The sequence below is a fragment of the Cryptomeria japonica genome, chromosome 7, assembly GCF_030272615.1.
Source record: "Cryptomeria japonica chromosome 7, Sugi_1.0, whole genome shotgun sequence".
Taxonomy (NCBI): domain Eukaryota; kingdom Viridiplantae; phylum Streptophyta; class Pinopsida; order Cupressales; family Cupressaceae; genus Cryptomeria; species Cryptomeria japonica.
The window spans coordinates 429,821,445-429,842,614 of record NC_081411.1 but is presented as its reverse complement, the minus strand read 5'-3'; the positions used below and the strand labels follow the sequence as shown (position 1 = coordinate 429,842,614).

Genomic DNA, 21,170 nt, shown 5'->3' with positions numbered 1-21,170 from the left:
GGGGGCAAGCTAGACAGAGATAGGTTTGGGCGGATAGAGGGCTCAATGGAAATTGTAAAGACGAAACATTAAACCCTAGAGAAGGATAGTGAAATTGCTATCTTGACTCATACATTGCCGAACATCCTTAACAGTAGACTCCAAAGCATGTAGTAAAAAGAAGGAAAATGAAATAATATCATGGTTACAGAAATGATTAAGCAACGGGAAGTGGTAGTAATAGAAAACCCCATATCTACCTTCAAGGGTAAAATACTTCATGACAATTTTACACACCTGGTCCCACGGATAAGGAAGACAATCTCTGTTGAAGCCCCCCCACATCTTAACAGGCTCCTCACCCTTTTTGAAGAATCTGTTCATGTTGGTTTAGTCAGTGACCCTGCTAGTCTTCTTCCATTTCCTTACCTTGGTAGACAAACTCGTGGCCTAGGCAATGACATCCTCATTAATTTCAAAAGAGATATCACCCATGATGACTCTCCTATCATTCCAGCTATTCACAAACTGCATGGAAAGACTTTCATCGAACCCAGTCATGGCTTCCATGAAGGGGACAATGCCCCTTCCTTGACATACATCCACACACAAGGGTCATTGCGAATGCACTCATCAATAATGTCCGGCTCAACCGGGACTAAATCCCCCCCAATATCAGTTTCTTCCAGAGTGATGTTGGTAAGCAGTGTCGAACTGAATATGGACTTGCAGAGAGAAATCAGCGTGAAGAGCAAGAAAGGCCAACAAAATTTTAGACGAAGTGTGATAAAAACGGCAATAATTATCAGTTATGGTGCTTCCCAAGGCAAGTACCCACCAACTCTGATAAGCATGCGAAAGGACACCTCTTATCTCCTCCGCCAACTTGCAAAAAGCTTGATTTTGGAAAAATCTCGAACTCTGGTTAAAGCAATAATTATTGTACTTGCTAGGGTCTATCATATTAATGATTAAAAGATGCAACTGCAATAATTATTGTATTATTGGCCTTTACTCGCTTCAGCTGCCTCATGGGAAGTCTCAAGGAATCGCTTGGTCCTCTCGTGATGAATTACATATCCCCCCTTCACCGCTGGATGAGGCTTGCTGATGGCCTGGGGGATAACACTCATTTGGTTCATTTGGCGAGGGATCTTCAGTCTATTCTTGAGGAGGTCAGGATTCCCCTATCCCCCCATGCTGACAAGTTTGTCTGGGCAAAGAATCCCTCCGAGTCCTTCAGTGTCAAATGAGAGACCCTTCATATATATAGATCTATACTTTACAAATGAAGTGTAAAGTATTTGATTTCAACTTTAAAAAAAGTAGTAGTTAGCATTGCATTTTGTTTCTCTATGATAACATATGGATTATACTCTAACAAATAGTCTTAGTTTCAAAGCTCTAAGCTCTTATCATTATTAAGAACATTTTTTTAAAAAGATACCACTTCAATGATGATTTGTTTGGGGTCCTCTAATAAAAGATCATCTTGTTTTTTGGGGAGTGATTTTGTTAACATTTCTCTAACCTTAAGTACCATGTTGTGGAAGAATTTTCTATTTTTGTATCCTTTCTCTAGTCAAGTTTCTCTAGATTTTGTTCTTTGGAATAGCTCTTTGGTCAAAATCTCCACATGTCTAGCCAAGAGGGGCATTTATTTTGAATTATTTTCATATTCATGAAAAATTTGTAAAATCTTCTCATTCAATGTAGTTAGTGTTCATGTGAATAAGATATCTTATCTAAATGGTTTCTTTTTGGGTACTATTCAAACTTTCATGTACTTACAATTACTTAGGCCATTTACTTTTTGTGTCTCAAGTCATATGACTAAGACACTTGTTAGGATCTTAGTCTGTATGAGAATTTCAATCTTGTCTATATATATGAAGGGTCTCTCATTTGTATACAATAGTGTACTATACCATTTTGTATGCATCTAATCAATTATATGGAGTCGTAGCATTTCCATGGCTTCTTTGTGTGTGGAAGGTGATATTGGTTGTAGGTATTTCTTGGCTCTTGTAGGTAAATTCATAATGCTTACATGGTATCAAAGCTTAACTCATTTCCCTCTTTTTGGACAGTTTTCACTAAGAATTTTCATATGATGCATTGTAATGCAAAATGGACTTCACCATTGAGTCTAAAAGGCACAAAAACCAATAAACTGTTATGAAACTTGATAGAGTTTGATAATGGAAATTTTTTGGCCATTTTTGGGGTTTGATACAAAATTCAAGTGCAAAAATCTATTTGACTATACTAATCCATACAATTTGTATTGTTTCTATACCATCAACATCTTAAAGGGATCTTCATGCCACTCTAGACTTGCATCATCCTTGTACCATATTGTATGAATGTCTTAGTTTTGTTTATTAAAAATATTCAAGGTTGCCAAGAGATTAGTACTAGTACTAGTGCCAGTACATCCATTTTTTAAAATAGGAGACATGGGTACTTGGAGACACCATTTTTTTAATATATTTTAATAATAAATAGAAAATATCATGAAATTGAAATTTCAACACTGTAAATCCTTTGGCAAGGGTATATGCCCAAATACTAAATAGGCAATGGAAAACATTTGGGAGAAAAAGGATATATCAAACACCCAACAACAATCTAGATCTATAGGATAAAAGGAGCAAAGAGTTCATCTAGAACCAAAACATCCATCAAAAGAAAAGAATCTTCATAGGAATCAATCAAATTCGATAAAGTGTATTAAAAAATTGAAGCCAATGGTCCAAACCAACAAGTTAAATCTTTCAACAATACAAATCCTTTTACTATTTTGTATGATTATATATATGAGAGTATGAATATAGACATACTCACAAGAATGAAGAAATAAAATGTATTATAACTAGAGAAATTTCTGACTCTCAAGGATCTAGTAGAATTCATCCCCATTACCACAAAGTCTACATAAACTTAAAGGAATACAAGAACAATAACAAGAATATATAAAATATGAGTAGTTTTCAAGTTTATTTTTCAGCTTCTCAACATGTTTAACTTTTAAGTTATAGGTTTTTTTATTTTATTTGTGTGGGAGATGATGCCTTTTGCATGGGAGATGGAAGGAGTCTTCGTGAGACAGTAGCTGAAAGTTTCTTGTGACCAAATACATCTCAATCAAGGTCTTTGGTATTAGAGATGTGTCCTAGGGGGTCGGAGATGCATCCCTCGACTAAACTAAAAATATTTTTTGCTTAAACCTTGTACTCGACATGCCATTGAAGTGGTGAGAAATACCACCTCATCCGTAGCTCTACCTCAATTCCTTCTCTCACCTAATTTCCACCCTTCTACTAGTCCATTGTGTCTCAAGATGTTGTGCCAATGGTGCTACTCATTCCAACCATAATAGCTTTTCTTAGATTGATGACTCCACTACAACTCCAACTAAATAATAGTTGTTCTTACATGTTTTAAAGCATAAAGGGGGCATTTTTTCAGTAGAGAATAACTTGGGCACACAATATTGGAGTTTGTAAACAAATAGTTATAAAAAATCTAGTTTCACATACTTTACAACTGTCTATCTATTTTTCCCTAAATTTACTCTAGGTACTCATTAATTTAGTTTGAATTTAGTTTTTTCTATTTTAACTTATACTTCAGATATTTACAAAATATAGGACCATTTTTTTATGTTGTGGAGGTTCCAATTTCACATGTTTTGATCTCTCTAATTGGCAAATGAGGAATCCATCATTGTAAAATCTTGGGATTTTCAATTCATCCTTTTGTAATCACCTTAAAGAAATGGAACTATAAGCTAAATGCAACGTGAAATCCTAAAAATTCTCATGTGGCTTCATCTCTTACCGCATCCCTATGCACTTGTCCCTAAACTAGATCTACACATAACCAAAAGCAAGCATGGCATACCAAGAATGATCATGTCCTACAATTGGTTGTGATGCTTTTTGGGAGATCTTAGATATTATCTCGAAGATTGATATCAATAATGATCATATGATATAATTGGTTGTAATAGATTTTTGGAGATCTACAAAGAACCATATGCTATCTATTCCCTATAGGTCCTTTTATCAATATTCTTGTTCCACTTGATGATTATGATAACCTACCATATGGTAATAATATAAAACAACAACTTGATTATTTGACAAGTCTTGATAGTTGTGATAAAATTGACGTTTCCCTTGGTGTTCTTTCTCCTCGCATAGAGACGGTCCATTATTTCTTCATTACATGTTTCTTCATGTGATTCATTGTAACAAGTACATCATAATCTTCTAGTTTTGGTACATTAGTATTTGAATACTTTATATATATTGCGAGTTTATTTCATGAGTTCCATCTTTCAATCTTGGAGGACATAGTTGAGGACGTCCATCTCCTCCTTGATGACAACCCCATCATAGTTGTTGTCACACCATCTTCATCTTTGGGTTGTGTTCTTCATTCATCTCCATATGGTCCTAGCTTATCACCTTCTTCATTGATTGGACTTGTAAGTTTAATATGATTGTGGCATCCTTTCATACCAACATTTCAATATTTGTCTAGAGTTTAGAAACTCATCATATATCATGATATTTCTTGCTTCCTGAGAAGACATCTTGCATCTATACTTGGTTATGTTTCTTTCCAAGTGGAGGAATATTGTTTGATATTCTTGGATTTTCATCATCATCCTTTGTTGAGCATCCAAAACCACAACAATTTAGATTATGCATTATGGTCTGGGGGGCTATGTGGTATCTTTTATTCTCTCCTATGGGGAGAATATTAATTGTCCATTGATGAAAGAACTAGCCCTTGGGAGGGTTGTATTGAGATCTCCTTCCTTCTTTTCTCTCTTTTGGAGAGGGGTTTTCTCCTACATTTTTTCTCCTTTACTCTATTAATGCGAGATTTATTTTTATATGTGTACCCAACAATCCCATATAGTCAAGACCCATCCTTGCATCTTTGCATGTTTTATCATACTCCCTAAGTCACAGTTTAGCATGGTTTTTGGTATGAACAAGTTATTTCACCAAACCAATTTCCCTCTTATTAAAACTTTTTTACTTAAGCTTGTTTAGGTCATTTACTCTATGCATCTCATGTCATAGGATTAAACACTTGTAATGATCTTAGATTATCTTACGGTTTCATCGTTGTCTATATATATACAAGGGTTCTCTCATTTTACATGAATAATGTATTTTACCGTTTTGCATGCGTCTAATCATTTTATTGCTTCTTAGCATTTACATTACCTCTCTCTTGTGTGAAAGGTTGTTTTGTTGTAGGTGCTTCTTTAGCATTTGGGTAGCTCCAAAAATATTATAGTTAGTTCTACCTCACCGCCTCTTTTTCAACAAAGATATTGCCAAAGGTTTATCTATTTCATTTTCTAGTTTGACTTTAATGAAGCTAATCTTTTTGTAAGAACCATCTTAAAAGATTGAAGATTCAAAGGTTATTTCCACCATTTATCCATGATTCTACGACTCTAATGAAGTCCTTATATTAAATCACATGTTTTCAATCTAAAAGAGGGCATCTCAAAGGTTGGCAATCTTTAGAAATAGTAGGGAGAATATGGAAATTATTAGAACTAGAGCTTGGCACAATAGAGAAACCCAATAGAATATCCAAATTAATATAGGAGTGATTGCAAAGGAATTTCTTTAGTTTTTTTAGCAATATAGTTGAATACTAATGCCCTTTTATTCCAAGTAAGGTTATTTTTGGAGGAAATGTTGAATAGACTAGAGATATTTACAAACTCTTGGAAATATTCTTCAGATTTAGTGACCCTATTGATTCCATCCTTTTTGTCCAAAAGATTCATATAGGCATTGAAATCTCACCCTATAATGTATTTGGATTCATGAAGCAATGAGAAATAATATAGAGTTCCTCCCATAAGATTTTTTTTAGAGAGCATCCAATTAGACCATAAACAATGAGAAAAAACAATGACTTAGATTTTATGATTGAAACCTCATATACTTATCAAATTTGGTCTTGATTTATTTCTAAACACTGACAAAAAGTGGAGACTAGAGAATACCAAGTTTGCACAAAGCTCTAATCCTATAAACAAACAAGTCATTGCATCTTTTCCTTTTTGTAGTAAAATGTTTTTTCCCTTATCAATTTTGTACTTGATCAAGCACCTCTTGTTAGGGGTGTTTAATCCTGCAACTTTTCATGTAAGGATATTCATTGGCTACTAGGAAGGATATCCTTATATGAATCCCTAATTAACTAATGACAATGTGTAGGGGTTCGCCCCTTCACTCAAATAGTTGGCATAGTTGAGTAAGGGCTTTGGATTTTTCCCATGTATGTCTTAAGATAGATTCACTCTATCTGGTTTTACCTGGTTGTAGGCCCAATCAGGCAAAGTCTGTAGTCTTGAGAGGTTATAAGGGGTTTTCCCTATTAAAGAGCTAAGCTTTGGGTCTCTGGGATAACCTACCTATTCCTCTTGATAACAAAAAACTTATGACACTATGTAAATATAGCTTTGCACTAACAAAATGAAAGATCTATCATCAATGAATCCAAAAGTACAAAAAAATCCTTGAGTGTGGGGATAGATTTCCTTTTTTTTTTTTGGATTTCACTCCATGAGCTAGAGATCCAAGCATGAAGGTTGGCTAAATTAAGTCATAGGTTACTAAACTTACAAATAAGACCTCACTTGGAGAACTTGTCTTCCTCATATAACACCTCTTTCCCCAAAGAGAGAACTAGAGGCTCTTCTAAGAATATGAAGGTTTGATTCTATTACATGGGATAATCCAAAACTAAGCTCTTCTTCCTTGCTACATTCTTGTCATCTATCACTTGATCCAAAATTAGCAGAGCCTTTTATTTTTTCTTAGTTCCTACCACATATTTCCCTTTCATAATGCATATATTTTTTTATTGAACTTGTTTACAAGATGTCATAGTTGCTACTAGACTCTTCAACATTGTTTGGGAGGGACCTAGACTAGGCATATCATTATTAATAATGTTCTAGACAAAGCTCTGATGCATCTAGACCCATATTCTCTTACCTCAACACCAAATTTTAGGCATATCTATATTATTGACCTCATTGGGGTCTTTTGTGGAAAGGGTGAGATAAACCATTTGAAAATCTTATTTCTCTTACTTGTGAATATATAGATTCATATACCAAAAAATTTATTACTATCATATAAAAACTTTATTAAACTTAATTCATATCTTTTATATTGAATGTATATACATGTTCTTATATTGTTTATACTTTAGGTATGCATAAATTTTCACCTAATACCCAAACTTAAACTCAATTAATGACAAGCTCAAACTTATGAATAATTAAAATTCATGATCTAAAATGAAGTATAACTGCAAGCCTTTAGTCTTGAGTATGACCAAGTTAGAATATATCAAGATTTGACAAAAAAAAAACTCTACCTCAATATTCATTCCAAAAAAAAAAAAAAAAAAAAAATTATTATTTTAGAATAATAATATTAAATTAGGAAATGAATAACCAAACATGAAGACATCACTAAATAAATCATTGAGGCTTTCAGAATGGAAACTTGTACTCAAATCTCATGAGATATGTTATATGATCAAATGTATAAATATTGAATATTAAAAGCATGATCTTGATTATATCATTTCTCTACAACATTGATATAACATCCCAAACCTATTTACAACGAATATCATTCTTTATTTTCTATCAATATTGAAGTTTCTATCATTTTATTTATGTGATGATTGGATTTGTAATAATTAGTATTTAATGGTTTGCATATGATTTTATTGTTTTGCAGTCATTTTTTAGTAAAGACACCGTGCAAGTAGTGAATGAATTAATTCCAGATTATGCACAAAATGATATTGCTTCTCTTTGCTCATGGGCGGATAACATGCGATTTAGATACCATTGGTCTGAACCATTACACTTCATTGATACACCTGATAACAACTGTGGCTATGACTAGCAAGTATATCAATTATTTATATTTTTTTTCAAGCTAACTATTTATTTTTCAATATTAATAATTAATCTTGGATTAGCTTTTAGAGTGACAATTACAAATGTGTAAACTAGAGTTTTGTGTATTAAGCTTTATTTATAACATAATTATTTTTTATTCTTGAATTAAATTAGCAAATTTTGATTTGTGATGTATGATAATGTTGAACATCTTACATATAATATAAAAATAATAGTCATGATTTTAAAAATTAAAACAAACTCAAATGTAATTGTTAGATGGATCTTTCAAAAGATTCCTTAAGAACGTAAGATACATGTCAAAATATATCTCATAATATAACGTGTGTAATTGGAATGAAATAGAAGACTAGAACATATCTAATATGTGAAAATATTAAAGATTTACAATTTCATTAATAAAATGTTAAAGATAAAGACAATCAAAGAAATATTAGATTGTTTATTTTAATTTATTTGTTTATTTTAATAGCTTTAAATTTTATATATATGCTATCATCGTAATAATGTGTCTCACTTTTCAATATTAGTTGATCACTAAAATCAACATTTTTATTAGTTTTAATTTTTTGTCAATTGAGCCATAAAAAAAAATAGTCAATAATTCTTATAATATTTTCTATGTAAATTTAATTTGGAATTTAAATTAAAAAATATCAATATTAATATTTCTTTTTTTTAACTGAGTGACATTTTACATGTCACATAACTTTCACCATAATGAAATCTTTCTATCTTTTCTTGAAATTAGATCATCAACTTTAATGTCTAGACTATAAACATTTTTAGGTAATTATTATTCAAAATTTGATGTATTAATTTTTGAATTGGTATAAAAAATCTTAAACCTATATTTTACCATTTTATGTTTCTCTTAGTGTAATATAAAAAAAAAATTCTCGACATCTATATTGAGGGCATTATATTTTTGAGGTTTTTTTAATTTCATGATTTGCCATAATTACTAGAATCTTTTTTTGGTTTAGGTAAGCATCGACCATTATGAGGGTAGTCCCTTTCATTGATCAATAGAAAAAAGGTACATCATAGAAAAGGCAATGAGAACAATATATCACAGAGCATCAACTACCATTCTAATACATCCAACAAAGGGTTTCTATGAGCCCCTCGCTCAGCATATTAGCCCTTGCCACCTTTTCATCTGACAAGAGGTCTCCGTTGATACTCAGAAAATTTGCAAAGGGTGCCTTCTGAAAGTCTAGAATTCCTTCCCTAAAAATCCCCAGGGCTTCTGCCATCTTCTTCCCCTCACGCACAGCCTTCGCATCCAAAATACCTGCCACTAAACCTTCTATCGGATTGGGAGTTACAGAACACAGAGTCGTGTCTAATGCCGCTTTGAAGTGTTCCTTGGCGAGCTTGTTCTTCACCCTTGCAGCTTTGTCGCTCCGGCCCGTCACCTCCAAAACCATCTTGTAGAATCTCTCCAAAATCTCCCCATTGTGTCTATGACCTTTGGCCAGAAATTCCTCCTCGATAACATTCTTCACTGCTGGTAGCAAGTACTCCTCTTCCAGCACGAAAAGCCTCTGGACTTTTTCATCCACTTCCTCTACCAGACAAACACATGTTGCCCCAAAACATACCTTTGACGCCATCTCTGCTTTATTTTTCTGTTTGAAAATTGGCCTCTCCTCTCCCTTAAATAGAAACAACTATAAAAAAGATTGATATGATAATCCCGAAGAAGTTTTTCTGCCCAAGAAAGAAAAGAATCCTATCGAATTTGTCCTACTTGCTTTTTCAGCAGGCTATCTCCACCCTCACCACCACTTATCCCTCCTTCCACATCCCATCCATTTAAAAGATATCAATCTCGTATATCTTGTTCCAGCAGGAGCGTCACTTCATCTGGTAGATCTGACCCACAAAGTGATGGGGAGGAACTCACAAAAGAGTTGCACCTTGTTTAATAGGTAGTTAGTTGTTGCTTTTGTTTTGTGGTGCTTTGGTCCTTTCTTTATGTAAGTTTGTTTGCAAAACCAAAGATTCTGAGTTCATATCTTGGTCCTTCTCAGTCCCAGTCCCCAGTCAGAGCCAATGTTTGTCCGCACTTGCATTATGTCTATTTCGCGTTCTTTAAATTTTTCCCCCTTTGCAATTTTTCTTGTACTGAACCTCTCGCTTGAACCGTTTTAGAGTTCAAGGTTCAAGTTCAAGTGCAGTATGTAGTATAACGGCTTTGTTTTAAGTAAGGCGTGAAAAGGTCTTGGTGGTCATAGTTCATTGAACTTGAACCGTGAACCTTTAGAGTGGTTCAAGGTTCAAGGTTCAACATGTTAAAGCAAGTCTTGTGTAAGTCATGTTTTATAGTGAGTAAGCTTAGGCATGTTCGTGTGTTTTTCACTAATGTTATTTTGAACTTGAACCTTTGAACTTCTTTTTGGAAGGGTTCAAGGTTCAAGGTTCAAAGTTCGAGGATTGATGACTTTGGAGATAAAGTGAACAAGTGTCGGCATATAGGGAATATTCTTGATTTACAAGAGAACCTCGAGAAAATGAATTGTGATGAAAATCCGTACTTGGGAATAATCATTCCAAGCAATCATTTCAAGTAAAGGATATGGAGGAGAAAAGACTTGTTATTAATAAACTATCAGAAAATTATCTTTTCGACACGATTTGGCACGGATAAGTGTGCAGTTTTCAAATCATGACAAATCATGCGACCGATATTTTAGGCCAGTCCCTAAGATCTGTTTTATTTAAAATAAGTTACTTGCCTTCATTATTTGCCCAATTTGGTAAGTAGAAGATTAGCGTGGGTGACATTTCTTGTTCTCGACTCTGTGAATAGTCAGTTCTGCATGAAAGGTGAGCGCAAGTTCTTCCTCTTTTCTCGTTGGTTTTCATAAATTGAAAGTGTTATTTGATACTTCCGTTGGTTCAGTCAATTCTTCGTGCTGTGTATTTTCTTACTGTAAAGCAAAAATGAGACCCAAAATACCTCAAATAGACCAGAAGTCTTGGTTAGTTAGTTCCCTGCTTGACATAGGAGATAGTTTTCTGTCGTTAGTAGACTTAGAGGAATTTCATGAAAGAGTGCAAAATTCTGCTAGTTCCCCTTTGATGCAGAAAATTTCAGATAGTGGGTTGGTAGAAGCTGCAACATTTCCTCCAGCTGTGGCATGCCCAGAACTAGTTTTGGAATGTATGAGCAGATATGATCCTATAGAGAGGTGTATAAGAAACATAGACGACAAAGTTTTGCTTGCAATTAGTTGGGAGGTTGTTTCTGTCATAATGAAAATATCAGAGAAGGAGCAATATGAGGACTGGACGGTATGCAATTCGCAAGGACTTTTCTCTGAGAAGAAGTCATGTTATAGGAGTGTCATTGCGAGAAATTGGTTACTGAAATTTCAAAAAGGGGGTTCAAGATTGCCAAGCCCATTAATCCGAGAGCATCTGATTCAAGAAGTAAGGGACATAGTCATTTTATTACATAGAATGCGGGGAAATCAAATAGCCTTTTACTGGGAAGATTGGATGTATTTCTTTATTTAGGTCATCTTTGGCGAAAGGAGATACATAGATTGGGCAGAGTTAATTGCAAAAAGAATGCATGAGGGTTTAAGTTGTTTTGGGAACAAAATATTCTATATGTCTTCTTACCTTATATACTGTTTAGCCTGCACCCGTCAATGGGTAGGTCTGTATCATGAAACTTGGTAGAATGATATGAGAATATATGAATATCACCCGCATTTGCAGCAACACAGAGTCACTGACAATTATTACAAGGTTCATAATATTTTCCTTGGCAGGTTGGTATTTGAGTTGAAAGGAGATATTCATAAGAGATTAACTGAGGAAGCTATGTAGTTTATAAATATATATGGTAGCTTTTATATTCAGTTCTCCAGGTTCACTTATTTGAGGGTTGGGGGTTTTAAAGGAGAACCCTACAAATTGCCAAGATATGTCTTTGACAGGCAAGTGTTAATTGAAGTTTGCAGGCAACTCGCTCATATAGATAAGAAATATGGGGAAGAACACCAAATAGGGGTTTCCTTTCCCATTGAACTGACACATTACATTTGTAACAGTGTCTCAGATGCTTTGAATTTGGAGTTAGAGTTTAAAAGGTTTGAATATCAGTTGTATTTTCCCCGCACTGAATTTGATACTAAAGGATTTGCAATGACACACTTTATATTCAGGGAGAATTTTCGACATGTACCTAATCTAGAAAAATTTTGGGTGGATTGTGTGGATGAGTATGAAGTCCGAAAAAGAGCTCACTCGAGACTCACAATGCAACAAATTAAGGATTATGGTCTGAAGATAAACACTGCAAATATTGTGGATGATGAAAATGATTTGCTTGACCCCCAATTTGTCATTGATAGGCAGCCAGGAGTAATACCAGAGATTGACTAGAAAAAAGATGAGGAGGAACGGATTCAAACCAGGACAATCTTGGTCATTCGAAGAACAGAGAAGTGGCTTAGAAAGCAGAAATTGAGCAGAAGCTCAAGGAAAGGTTCAACCTCACCCACTGAGGTCTTGGTATCTAATTTTCTTGTCCCATCTTATGCTGCAGGTTCACTGAAACAGGGAAAAGAAGGACAGAGAGAAAAGATGGTGCAAATCAAAGAGGAGACAACTTCTGTCAGAGTCACTCGCTCCAGAACAAGGGGTAAAAGACAATCCTTGTATGTTGATACTGTGGTGGTTGACCTTGAGATGGATACCACCTCAATTGATCCAATCAAAGAACAACAAGGGTTGGCTGATGAGGGTAATAATCAGCAGGAACAGGAAGCCTTAAATGAAGTTACTACTATGGTAGTAAGGGATGGAAAGGAGACTGAAACTGATTCAGATAAGCCTCAAGTTCCTTCAGGTTCAGTATGGTTAGAAAATATGTTAAGCAGCAAGAAGAGAAACATTGTTCCAGCCTCGATTCCAGTAGAAGACATGGTGAGTAAATGCTTGGGAAAGACTCCTAAAGCGAAGAAGTCTAAAACTATGTCAAAAATTGACTTTGATGCAGATAGTGGGAACTGGATTGCAGAGATTGCACGCCCATTAATAGATGAAAAGACAGAGAATTGTATAGCTCAGGACTTCACTGTTGAAAAGATAAATATTGGAACTGCTTCTCAAGCCACAGATGTTCTTCACCTTGAGGCTTCAACAAATAAGATCATATTCAGGACTTGGAAAGATGAAAAAGATAAGCATCAGATGAAAGAGATGTTACGAAGGATGGAAGAATATATTGAGGCAATCAATGCTCTGAAACCTCAACCTTTGTCACAGATTCCAATGGCCTTTGATCCTAAGTCCCCTGCAAATCAGAATACTTTGGAGCAAATACAAAAATGCAGGTTGATCACAGAAACTGTGATGGAGTGGCTAGAAAAGATTCAAAAGTCTGGTGCAGAGTACTTTGTTAATATATGCAAGGTAGATGATGGGGCGATGCAAGTGATGAAGGAGCTGGAAGTTGAAATCATCAATTGGAAGAATGAGGAAGCTAAATGGGCATCAAAAGTTGCGCACATGCGAGAAGTGCAGAATTATGGGGTAATGAAGTTTATTGTTGAAAGACCTGTGGCAAGCCTGGATGAAAGCATTTTGTATGTGTGCTAGAGGAACATTGAATGGAGAAATTCTCTGATAAAACAGGCTTATGAGGACTTCGCGAAATTGATAAATCAACTCGCAGAATTAGTTACTTCCATGAGAAATGAGCTCGTGTGCATTGGGATAAAATGTCTAAAGGATGATGGAAGAACCCTTGAAACGATCGAGGTTATAACATAATCATTTAAGAGAAAAATCAATTATGTGAAAGAGGCTAAGGGTTTGGTTCTGGATGACTTAAGTGTGATTGCCAAGATCGAATCACTCTTGTTTTTATGCATCGGACATCTACATAGTCACTTCGACAAAGTCGCACAAGTTCACAGGGAAAAAGAGGTCTGGAAGCAACGTATGGCACATGTGGGATTACCTCATAATACAATCATTCAGCACTTCGCCACTGCTCATGCGGATTGGAAGAAAGAAGTAGTTATCAGAACTGCATAGTGCTATTTTTCGTTGATGATAAATCTTTTTCACTTGTTTTTGATTAAGATAAAAACAAGTTTTGAAGGGGCCCCAAAACCCTTTACAAATAGAGCTTAACAGAAAAAGCAACAAGAGACAAAAAAGGAACAAGCCAATGAAAAGCCAGCAGAAAACCATAGAAAACCGACTAAAGCCCCACAAAGCCAACAAAACCAGCCAGACCCAAGAAGAGAAACTAATTGATTTTTTTCAGGGCATTAGCCAGGGTGTTGCTAATCCCATACAGATCTTTGATGTTATCCCTGAGATTTGGGATATCCTTAGCAGAAGCAGCCACAACTTTCTTGACACTCGCCCTGGTCCTCTTAGCAGCACCACCAACCGGAGTAGCTTCACCACTGCCAATGTGGATAGTCTCATCATCCATGTCAAGTTCCACCACCGGTTTAGGAGAGCTGGTATGATCAAAGACCTTAGCAATATCCTTCAAGTTTTTAGTGACAGCTGACAGGATATTCGGGATAATGCCTAACAAATTTTTCATGGCCTCTCTCCCTTCTTCCAGCGATTTAACCTTCTCCTCCATATCCTGCTTCCATTTTATCTCCTCCCTGTCGTCATTCTCCCTCTTCTCATCTGTATTTTTCCCCTTTTTTTCCAGGTTCTTCAAGAGTTCATAGGTCCATTTGTCATAATCCAGTCTCGCCTTAGTGAGTTTTTTAAGGTTATCCAAGAATAACCCTTTATCTGCACTTTCCTTGTCCTCGCTTAAACTATCCTTAGTCATATCCTTTTCAGGTTCCTTGTTCCTTTCCCTCTCGAAATTCGCATCTATTTCCTCATTATCCTTGTAATCCACATCCTCCATAGGATGGCTGTTGTCCTTGCCAGGGCAGTCACTGTGGATAGGGCTTTCATTATCAGACTCATTATCACCACTTTCTTCCTCAATACCCACCTCCTCATCTTTCCAGCTGTCTTCACCATCAGAATCATCCGTCTCCATTTCACTGCCTTCTTTTTCAATTTCCTCTTTTTCCATCCCAGGGGTACTCTTTCTTTTTTTGCTAGAAGACGCCTTCTCCTTGCCAGAATCACCTCCCTCCATCTTTCTCTTCCTCGGAGAAGCAGATAACCTCTTTTTTTCCAGCAGGGCGAGGGTTTTACAGTGCTCATAAATGAGCAGCAAAAGCCCGCAATGGAGAACTAGACTTGAGGGATTCTTACTGTGTTTATTGAGGGACCTGGAAAGGTAGTAGGGCAGGGATACCTTTTTGTCGTGTCTGAAATGGTTTAAAAGAACAAAGTGGTAGGTGTGGGCCCTGGAGAATCGGCCCTCAACCGTGATATATTCCATTATAGCATTCAAAACCCAGCCCCAGATTTTCTTGATATTAGCAGCTTCATAGTAACCCCTTGTGGCTTTGCCAATTCTATCCCCCTCTTTTTCCTTCCGTGAGAACTGAATTAACCGCGTTGTTGGAGACTTTAAGGTCTCTAAAAAAATTAAGCCCAATATGGGGCATGCCAGTCACAGTAGCTATGAGGCCCGCGTCCAACTTGAACTTAACCCCATAGATTTTAAAGGATCCATTACACCAATTTTCAGAAATTTTGGAAACGATGAGATTTACCCTACCTTTGTCATAATCTACTAGCTTCTCCATAAAACTTGTGAGGGACCCTTTTTCTAGCTTCGCCCACACTTTTGGCATCGCTTTCCATGTTGACGTATTATCTGGTTCCTCCCTCCTTAAATCTCCTCCCATCTTCGAATTCAGGTTATCAGCTCTGTTCCTCTACAAACTTAGCACTTCTTTCCTGTAGTTACTCAAGATTTTGAACTGGGTGACCCACAAAGCGTGCGGCGTATTATAAGAAATGGTTGGGGATCTGCTACTTTGCCAGGTAATAATTACCTTTTCCATCAAGGCATAAATTATTCATATTCTCTGTCATGATTATGCGGTCCTTCCCTCCCCATATATATGTCCTTTCTAAGGAGATCTTTAATGTTTGTGTTGACATCTTCCCCATGCCAAATCATTTGGGAATCAGAATTAACACCTAGGTTCGCCAGACAGTCCGCCACCATATTTTTTTCTCTAAAGGCATGTTGAGTTATAATATTTTTAAAACTAGCAATAATTTCCCTAGCTTTCATGATAATATTTTCAATTGACCATGATGGCTCCGACTCCCCCTTCAAACACTTAATAATATTAAGTGAGTCTCCCTCGAGCCATAATTTATCATGATTAAGATTCTTGGCTAAAATTAAGGTGTTCAGGGCAATTGAGGCTTCGGCAAAATGACTTGTTTGACTCCCCAAATGACCAGCCACCGCTACTAAGCAACTTCCAGCAAAATTCCTGACAATGCCCCCATATCCAGCTTTACCCGGATTCCCCTTAGAGGCCCCATCAAAGTTAACCTTAATCCACCCCTGAGGAGGAAAACACCAAATGAGACCTTCTCTTCCCTTCTCCTTGCTAGTAGTAGTAGTAGAGAAGTTCCACCTGTCTTTGAAGTCTTCTTTAGCAACTGGTCCATAATCAGTACCATAGATACATTCAAATATACTCCTGTAAATTTTATCCGCCACCACTTCAGGAATAACACTTTTATCCCTAAAAATCTTATTGTTGCGCTCTTTCCAAATATTTCAGATAACATTCGAAAGAGTAAGTCTCCAAGTCTCCACAATCTTAGGATTAGAATTGGGGCAGTGCCATTGTTGCCAGGATTCCCCTACGGAGTTCGGAAAAACCCAGCTCAAGTTCCACCTACTTAAGATGATTTTCCATATTTCCTGACTAAAAGTACACTGATTAAGAATATGGCAGGCAGTCTCTTCTTCCCTGCAACAAAGAGAACACCTATTAGGAAAAACAAAACCTCTCTTTTGAAGGTTGTCCAAGGTTAAAACCTTGTTTTGGATGAAAATCCAAAAAGAGATATTAAGCTTAGGAACTAACTTCTTGTTCCAGACTTTAGCCCAAATAGGAATTTCTTCCATAGATTCATTATGGATAGCCAAAGCTAAGGAAGCAAAGTATTTCCCATCCGAGGTTTCCCTCCATATCAATTTTTCATCTTTGTTGTCTCTAGGAACTTTAGCAGAGAGAGCAACCTGAAGGAACTTAAGCTCCGGACACTGCTGGCTAAAATCAATCTAGTTCCCATTTCTCCAGTAGTCTCTGACCAGCTCCCCAAACCCGTTTTTGAACCAATCTTTCCATTCATTAAGGATTGGAACTTCCTCCAAAGGTTTGTCCAATATCCACCTATCTTCCCAAAATCTTATTCTTCTACCATCCCCAAGGTTCCAAATTCGTCCAGCAGCAGCCCGACTTTTAGGTGATTAAACAACATTCCATATAGCCGAACCTTCAACAATAAAAGATCATCTAAGAATTCTTCCTCAGAAGGTTGAATATAAAGATATTTGTTTTTCTAGATAGAGTTTCATTCTCTTTCCTCCCATTTCATTCTCCAAATTTGTTTGGCTAATAAAGCCTTATTCATGGAACTAATATTCCTTAAACCCAACCCACCTGAGGCCTTAGGAGAACAGATTTTATTCCACTCAATAAGGGGAATTCTGTTTTTGACTTCCAACCCCGACCAAAGAAACTTTTTTTGGATTCTTTCAATAGCTTCCTAAAATTTTCTAGGGATTTTGAACAAACTGAGAGCATAAACAGGTAGGTTTTGGAGAGTGGCTTTAAGCAGAGTAACTTTGTTCACTTGACTAAGGACAACCCCTTTCCAATCAGCAAGTTTTGAGTTAAATCTATCTACCAGCTTATTCCAGAAAGAATCCTCAAGCTTAATACACAGAGGAAGCCCCAAATAAGAAGAGGGAAGCTCAAAAATTTTGCAACCAAGAATCCTTTCAATCCTTAGTTGCCTTTGAACAGGGGTGTTGATGAAGAACAAAGAACTTTTATCCCAATTAATTTTTTGACTAGAGGCAAATTCATAAGTATTCAACACCTTCTTCATGTTTTTAGCTTCCAAGATGGAAGCTTCCCCCATAGTAATAGAATCATCAACAAAATGTTCATGAGAACAAGTGACATTGGATGAAGATGGTTTCAGACCCCTAAGATTGCCATCTTCCACATTTTTAAGAATAAATCTACCCAGGCATTCAGCTAAAATAGTAAACAAGATAGGGGATATGGGGTCCCCCTGTCTAAGGCCTCTAGAGCTTTTGAAGAAACTAGACGGGGAACCATTGACAATAATAGCGGAAGAGGAAGTTTCCATAAGTTGAGAGCAAAGCTGAATTACATTTTCACCAAAACCAAACGCTTTCATGATCCTTAGGAGAAACTGTCAGTTCACTCTATCAAAAGCTTTAGCCATGTCTAACTTCATGAAGAAACCCTAATTATTCGCCACTTTTAGGGAGTGGATATTTTCATGAACAGATATGATGGAATCCAAAATCTATCTACTGGGGACAAAGCCATTCTGCTGGATGGAGATAATTCTTGGAAGAATTTCCAGCAACCTGGAAGTTAGAACCTTGGATAAAATCTTGTACACAGAGTTGCACAGACTAATGGGTCTAAACTTATTGAGAGAGTCAGCACCTGGGATATTCGGAATAAGGACAATGAAGGTAGCATTCAGTTCCTTTAGGAGCCTTCTAGAGCCAAAGAATTCTTTAACACCATTGCAGATGTCAGCCTCCACGATATGCCAAAAAATTTGGAAGAAAAACATTGGAAAACCGTCCGGTCTAGGGGATTTATCTCCCTGAAAAGAAAACACCACCTTTTTTATTTCCTGATTAGAGGGAATACGGCATAAAAAGTTATTATCATCAACAGCCAGGGTAGAAGGAATAGATTGCAAGAGGATGTTTTGATTACTGATATCCAGGTTATCCACTTCTCCCAACAGGGTGTCGAAATACTCCATAGCTTCCTTTCTAATATCATTATCCTCCGTTAAGATCTCTTTATTACAAGATAATCTGGATATCCTGTTAGCTGCCCTATGCTTAAGAGCAGTTAAGTGAAAAAACCGAGTATTTTTATTACCTTCCTTCAAGAACAAGGCTCTTGATCTTTGTCTCCAAAATGCCTCTTCATTAGAAATAATGGTGTGGTATTTAGACAAAAGAACATTTTCCGCCACCCTAAGTTCTTCAGACAGCGCAAACTCTTGGATTCTATCCTGAACATCTTTAATTTCAGTTTTAATTTGAATTTTACTCTTGAAAATGTCCCCAAAAATCTCTTTGTTCCAGATTTTGATTTTAGCCTTTAAAATATTGAGCTTTTTAGCTATTCTAAAGAGAGTCATACCCTCAACCTTGGAATTCCACCAATTAGCGATACTAGCTTCCAGAGAGGGGTGGGATAACCACACTTTTTCAAATCTGAAAGGGAAGTTTCTCTTAGCCGAAAAAGAGTTTGCAGTTAAAGAGATAGGATAATGGTCTGACCCAATTTTGATAACAGAAGCAAGGGAGCAACTATACTTGGTTAAGCACTCAGGAGAAATTAAAGTTTTATCTAACTTTACTTGGATCATGTCAGCTCCGATTCTTCTATAAGTCCAGGTGTAGTTAATGCTCTAAAGATCCACATCCATAAGAGCTTGATCATTGAGGAGCTCCATAAGGTCTTGTTTCCCATCAAGCTGCAAGGGGAGACCTCCCACCTTCTCTTCCTCTTTTAGCGGAGTATTGAAATCTCCCATTATAATCCAGCTTTGATCAGCAAACTTAAGTCTGTCATCGGCAAGGCTTCTCCAATATTTAACTCTCCCGGTTTTGGTGTTAGGCGCATAGACATTAGTTAACACCCAAACAAAGTTATCCTTAATATTCTCAAGCTAGACTGAGTTCCTATTAAAAGCAGAGATAATTTCCTTACCTTTGATGGTTTTTTGGTTCCAAAAAATTACAGTTCCTCCAGAAGCTCCCTCCGAGCTAGATCCTATGACACCATTATTCTTTAAAATTCTATTCTTTTGCACTTTTTCCTTAGACATCTTGGTTTCCTGAACGAGGACCACATCCGGTTTATGATCTCTTATGATGTTTGTAACACATCCTTCTTATGAGGGGCATTCAGCCCTCTGATATTCTAGGATATTATCTTCATACTTTAACCGGAGATAGGGCTGACTCGATGGAACACTGTGTTCCATCAGCAGGGTTCTTCCAGCTTTCCTGTTCCCTTTGATGTTTTAGAGATGGCCTTCCTTTTCACATCCTTTTCACTTGTTAGTTGCATAAATAATTTTATTTTTATACTGGTTTCACTGACTTTGCGGGGCAGAAATTGTTGGCTTTACGTGTTTCCCGTTATAACTGTTGGCTAGGTTGTGGCTATATAACTATGTTTTTGAGACCCTAGAAGGGTCCAAAAAAATGTGATTTTTCGAGCATCAAACAATATATGTTTATGTTTTGTATTCCTTGGAACTGGGTTGACTGATTTATGAATGAAAATGATTATGGTGTGTAGTCTTTGAATCTGTGCATTTAAAGATTGGCAATCTTTCTTTAAAAAAAATCTGCTATGTGCATGATATCATTATTCTTATCAGTCAATTCTATGTTTTCTTGAATTCTTTGTTATATATATTTGTTAGAAGATTCATTGTGGATTGAGTTGTGATGATCCCCCTTGCTCTGTGAAGCATGAGAGAGTATCGATCAGAATCAATACTGCATTGAACTTGCTTTGTTCTGAATTTATGAAATGAACTTATGTGAGAAACAGAGTTTGTCAGCTCTTATTTAGTCTTTAGAATTTTCTCTTTGTTTTATGTTATGGCATTCCTTTGTGTTGATAGATGAATGCTAAAGCCTTTCTATGCTTTCTGGTTAAAAGCGTCTTCATTTCAAGATTTTATGTGTAGAATTCATTGCAAATCATATGAGGAGCTGCCCTCTAATGCAGAGGATGGATTTTTTATTAGTTCATCCAACTGTTGGTCTATTTATGCCCTTTCATTAAGAGGTGTACAAAAGTCATATTATCATTTAGAGAAAATAAATATTGCAATTACAAGAAAGGGACAAATCTGTTAACCAACAGATAGTTAAAATGAGCATGGTTCAATAGGTACTTAAGATCATCAATAATTAGCATGTAAAGCAAAGGCATGTAGAAGAGCATTC

The 21,170-nt window shown here is 36.2% G+C and overlaps 1 protein-coding gene across 1 annotated transcript in view; it reads left to right on the top strand.

Moving 5' to 3' along the window:
• The window catches only part of LOC131030457 (endonuclease 2), a 140,765-nt gene that overhangs the window by 4,987 nt on the left and 114,608 nt on the right, over positions 1 to 21,170 (top strand). The window contains exons 2-3 of the mRNA XM_057961289.2: positions 7,785 to 7,954; positions 10,148 to 10,152. Of these exons, the coding sequence (XP_057817272.2) occupies positions 7,785 to 7,954; positions 10,148 to 10,152 (175 nt within the window). The remainder of the gene's footprint in view (positions 1 to 7,784; positions 7,955 to 10,147; positions 10,153 to 21,170) is intronic.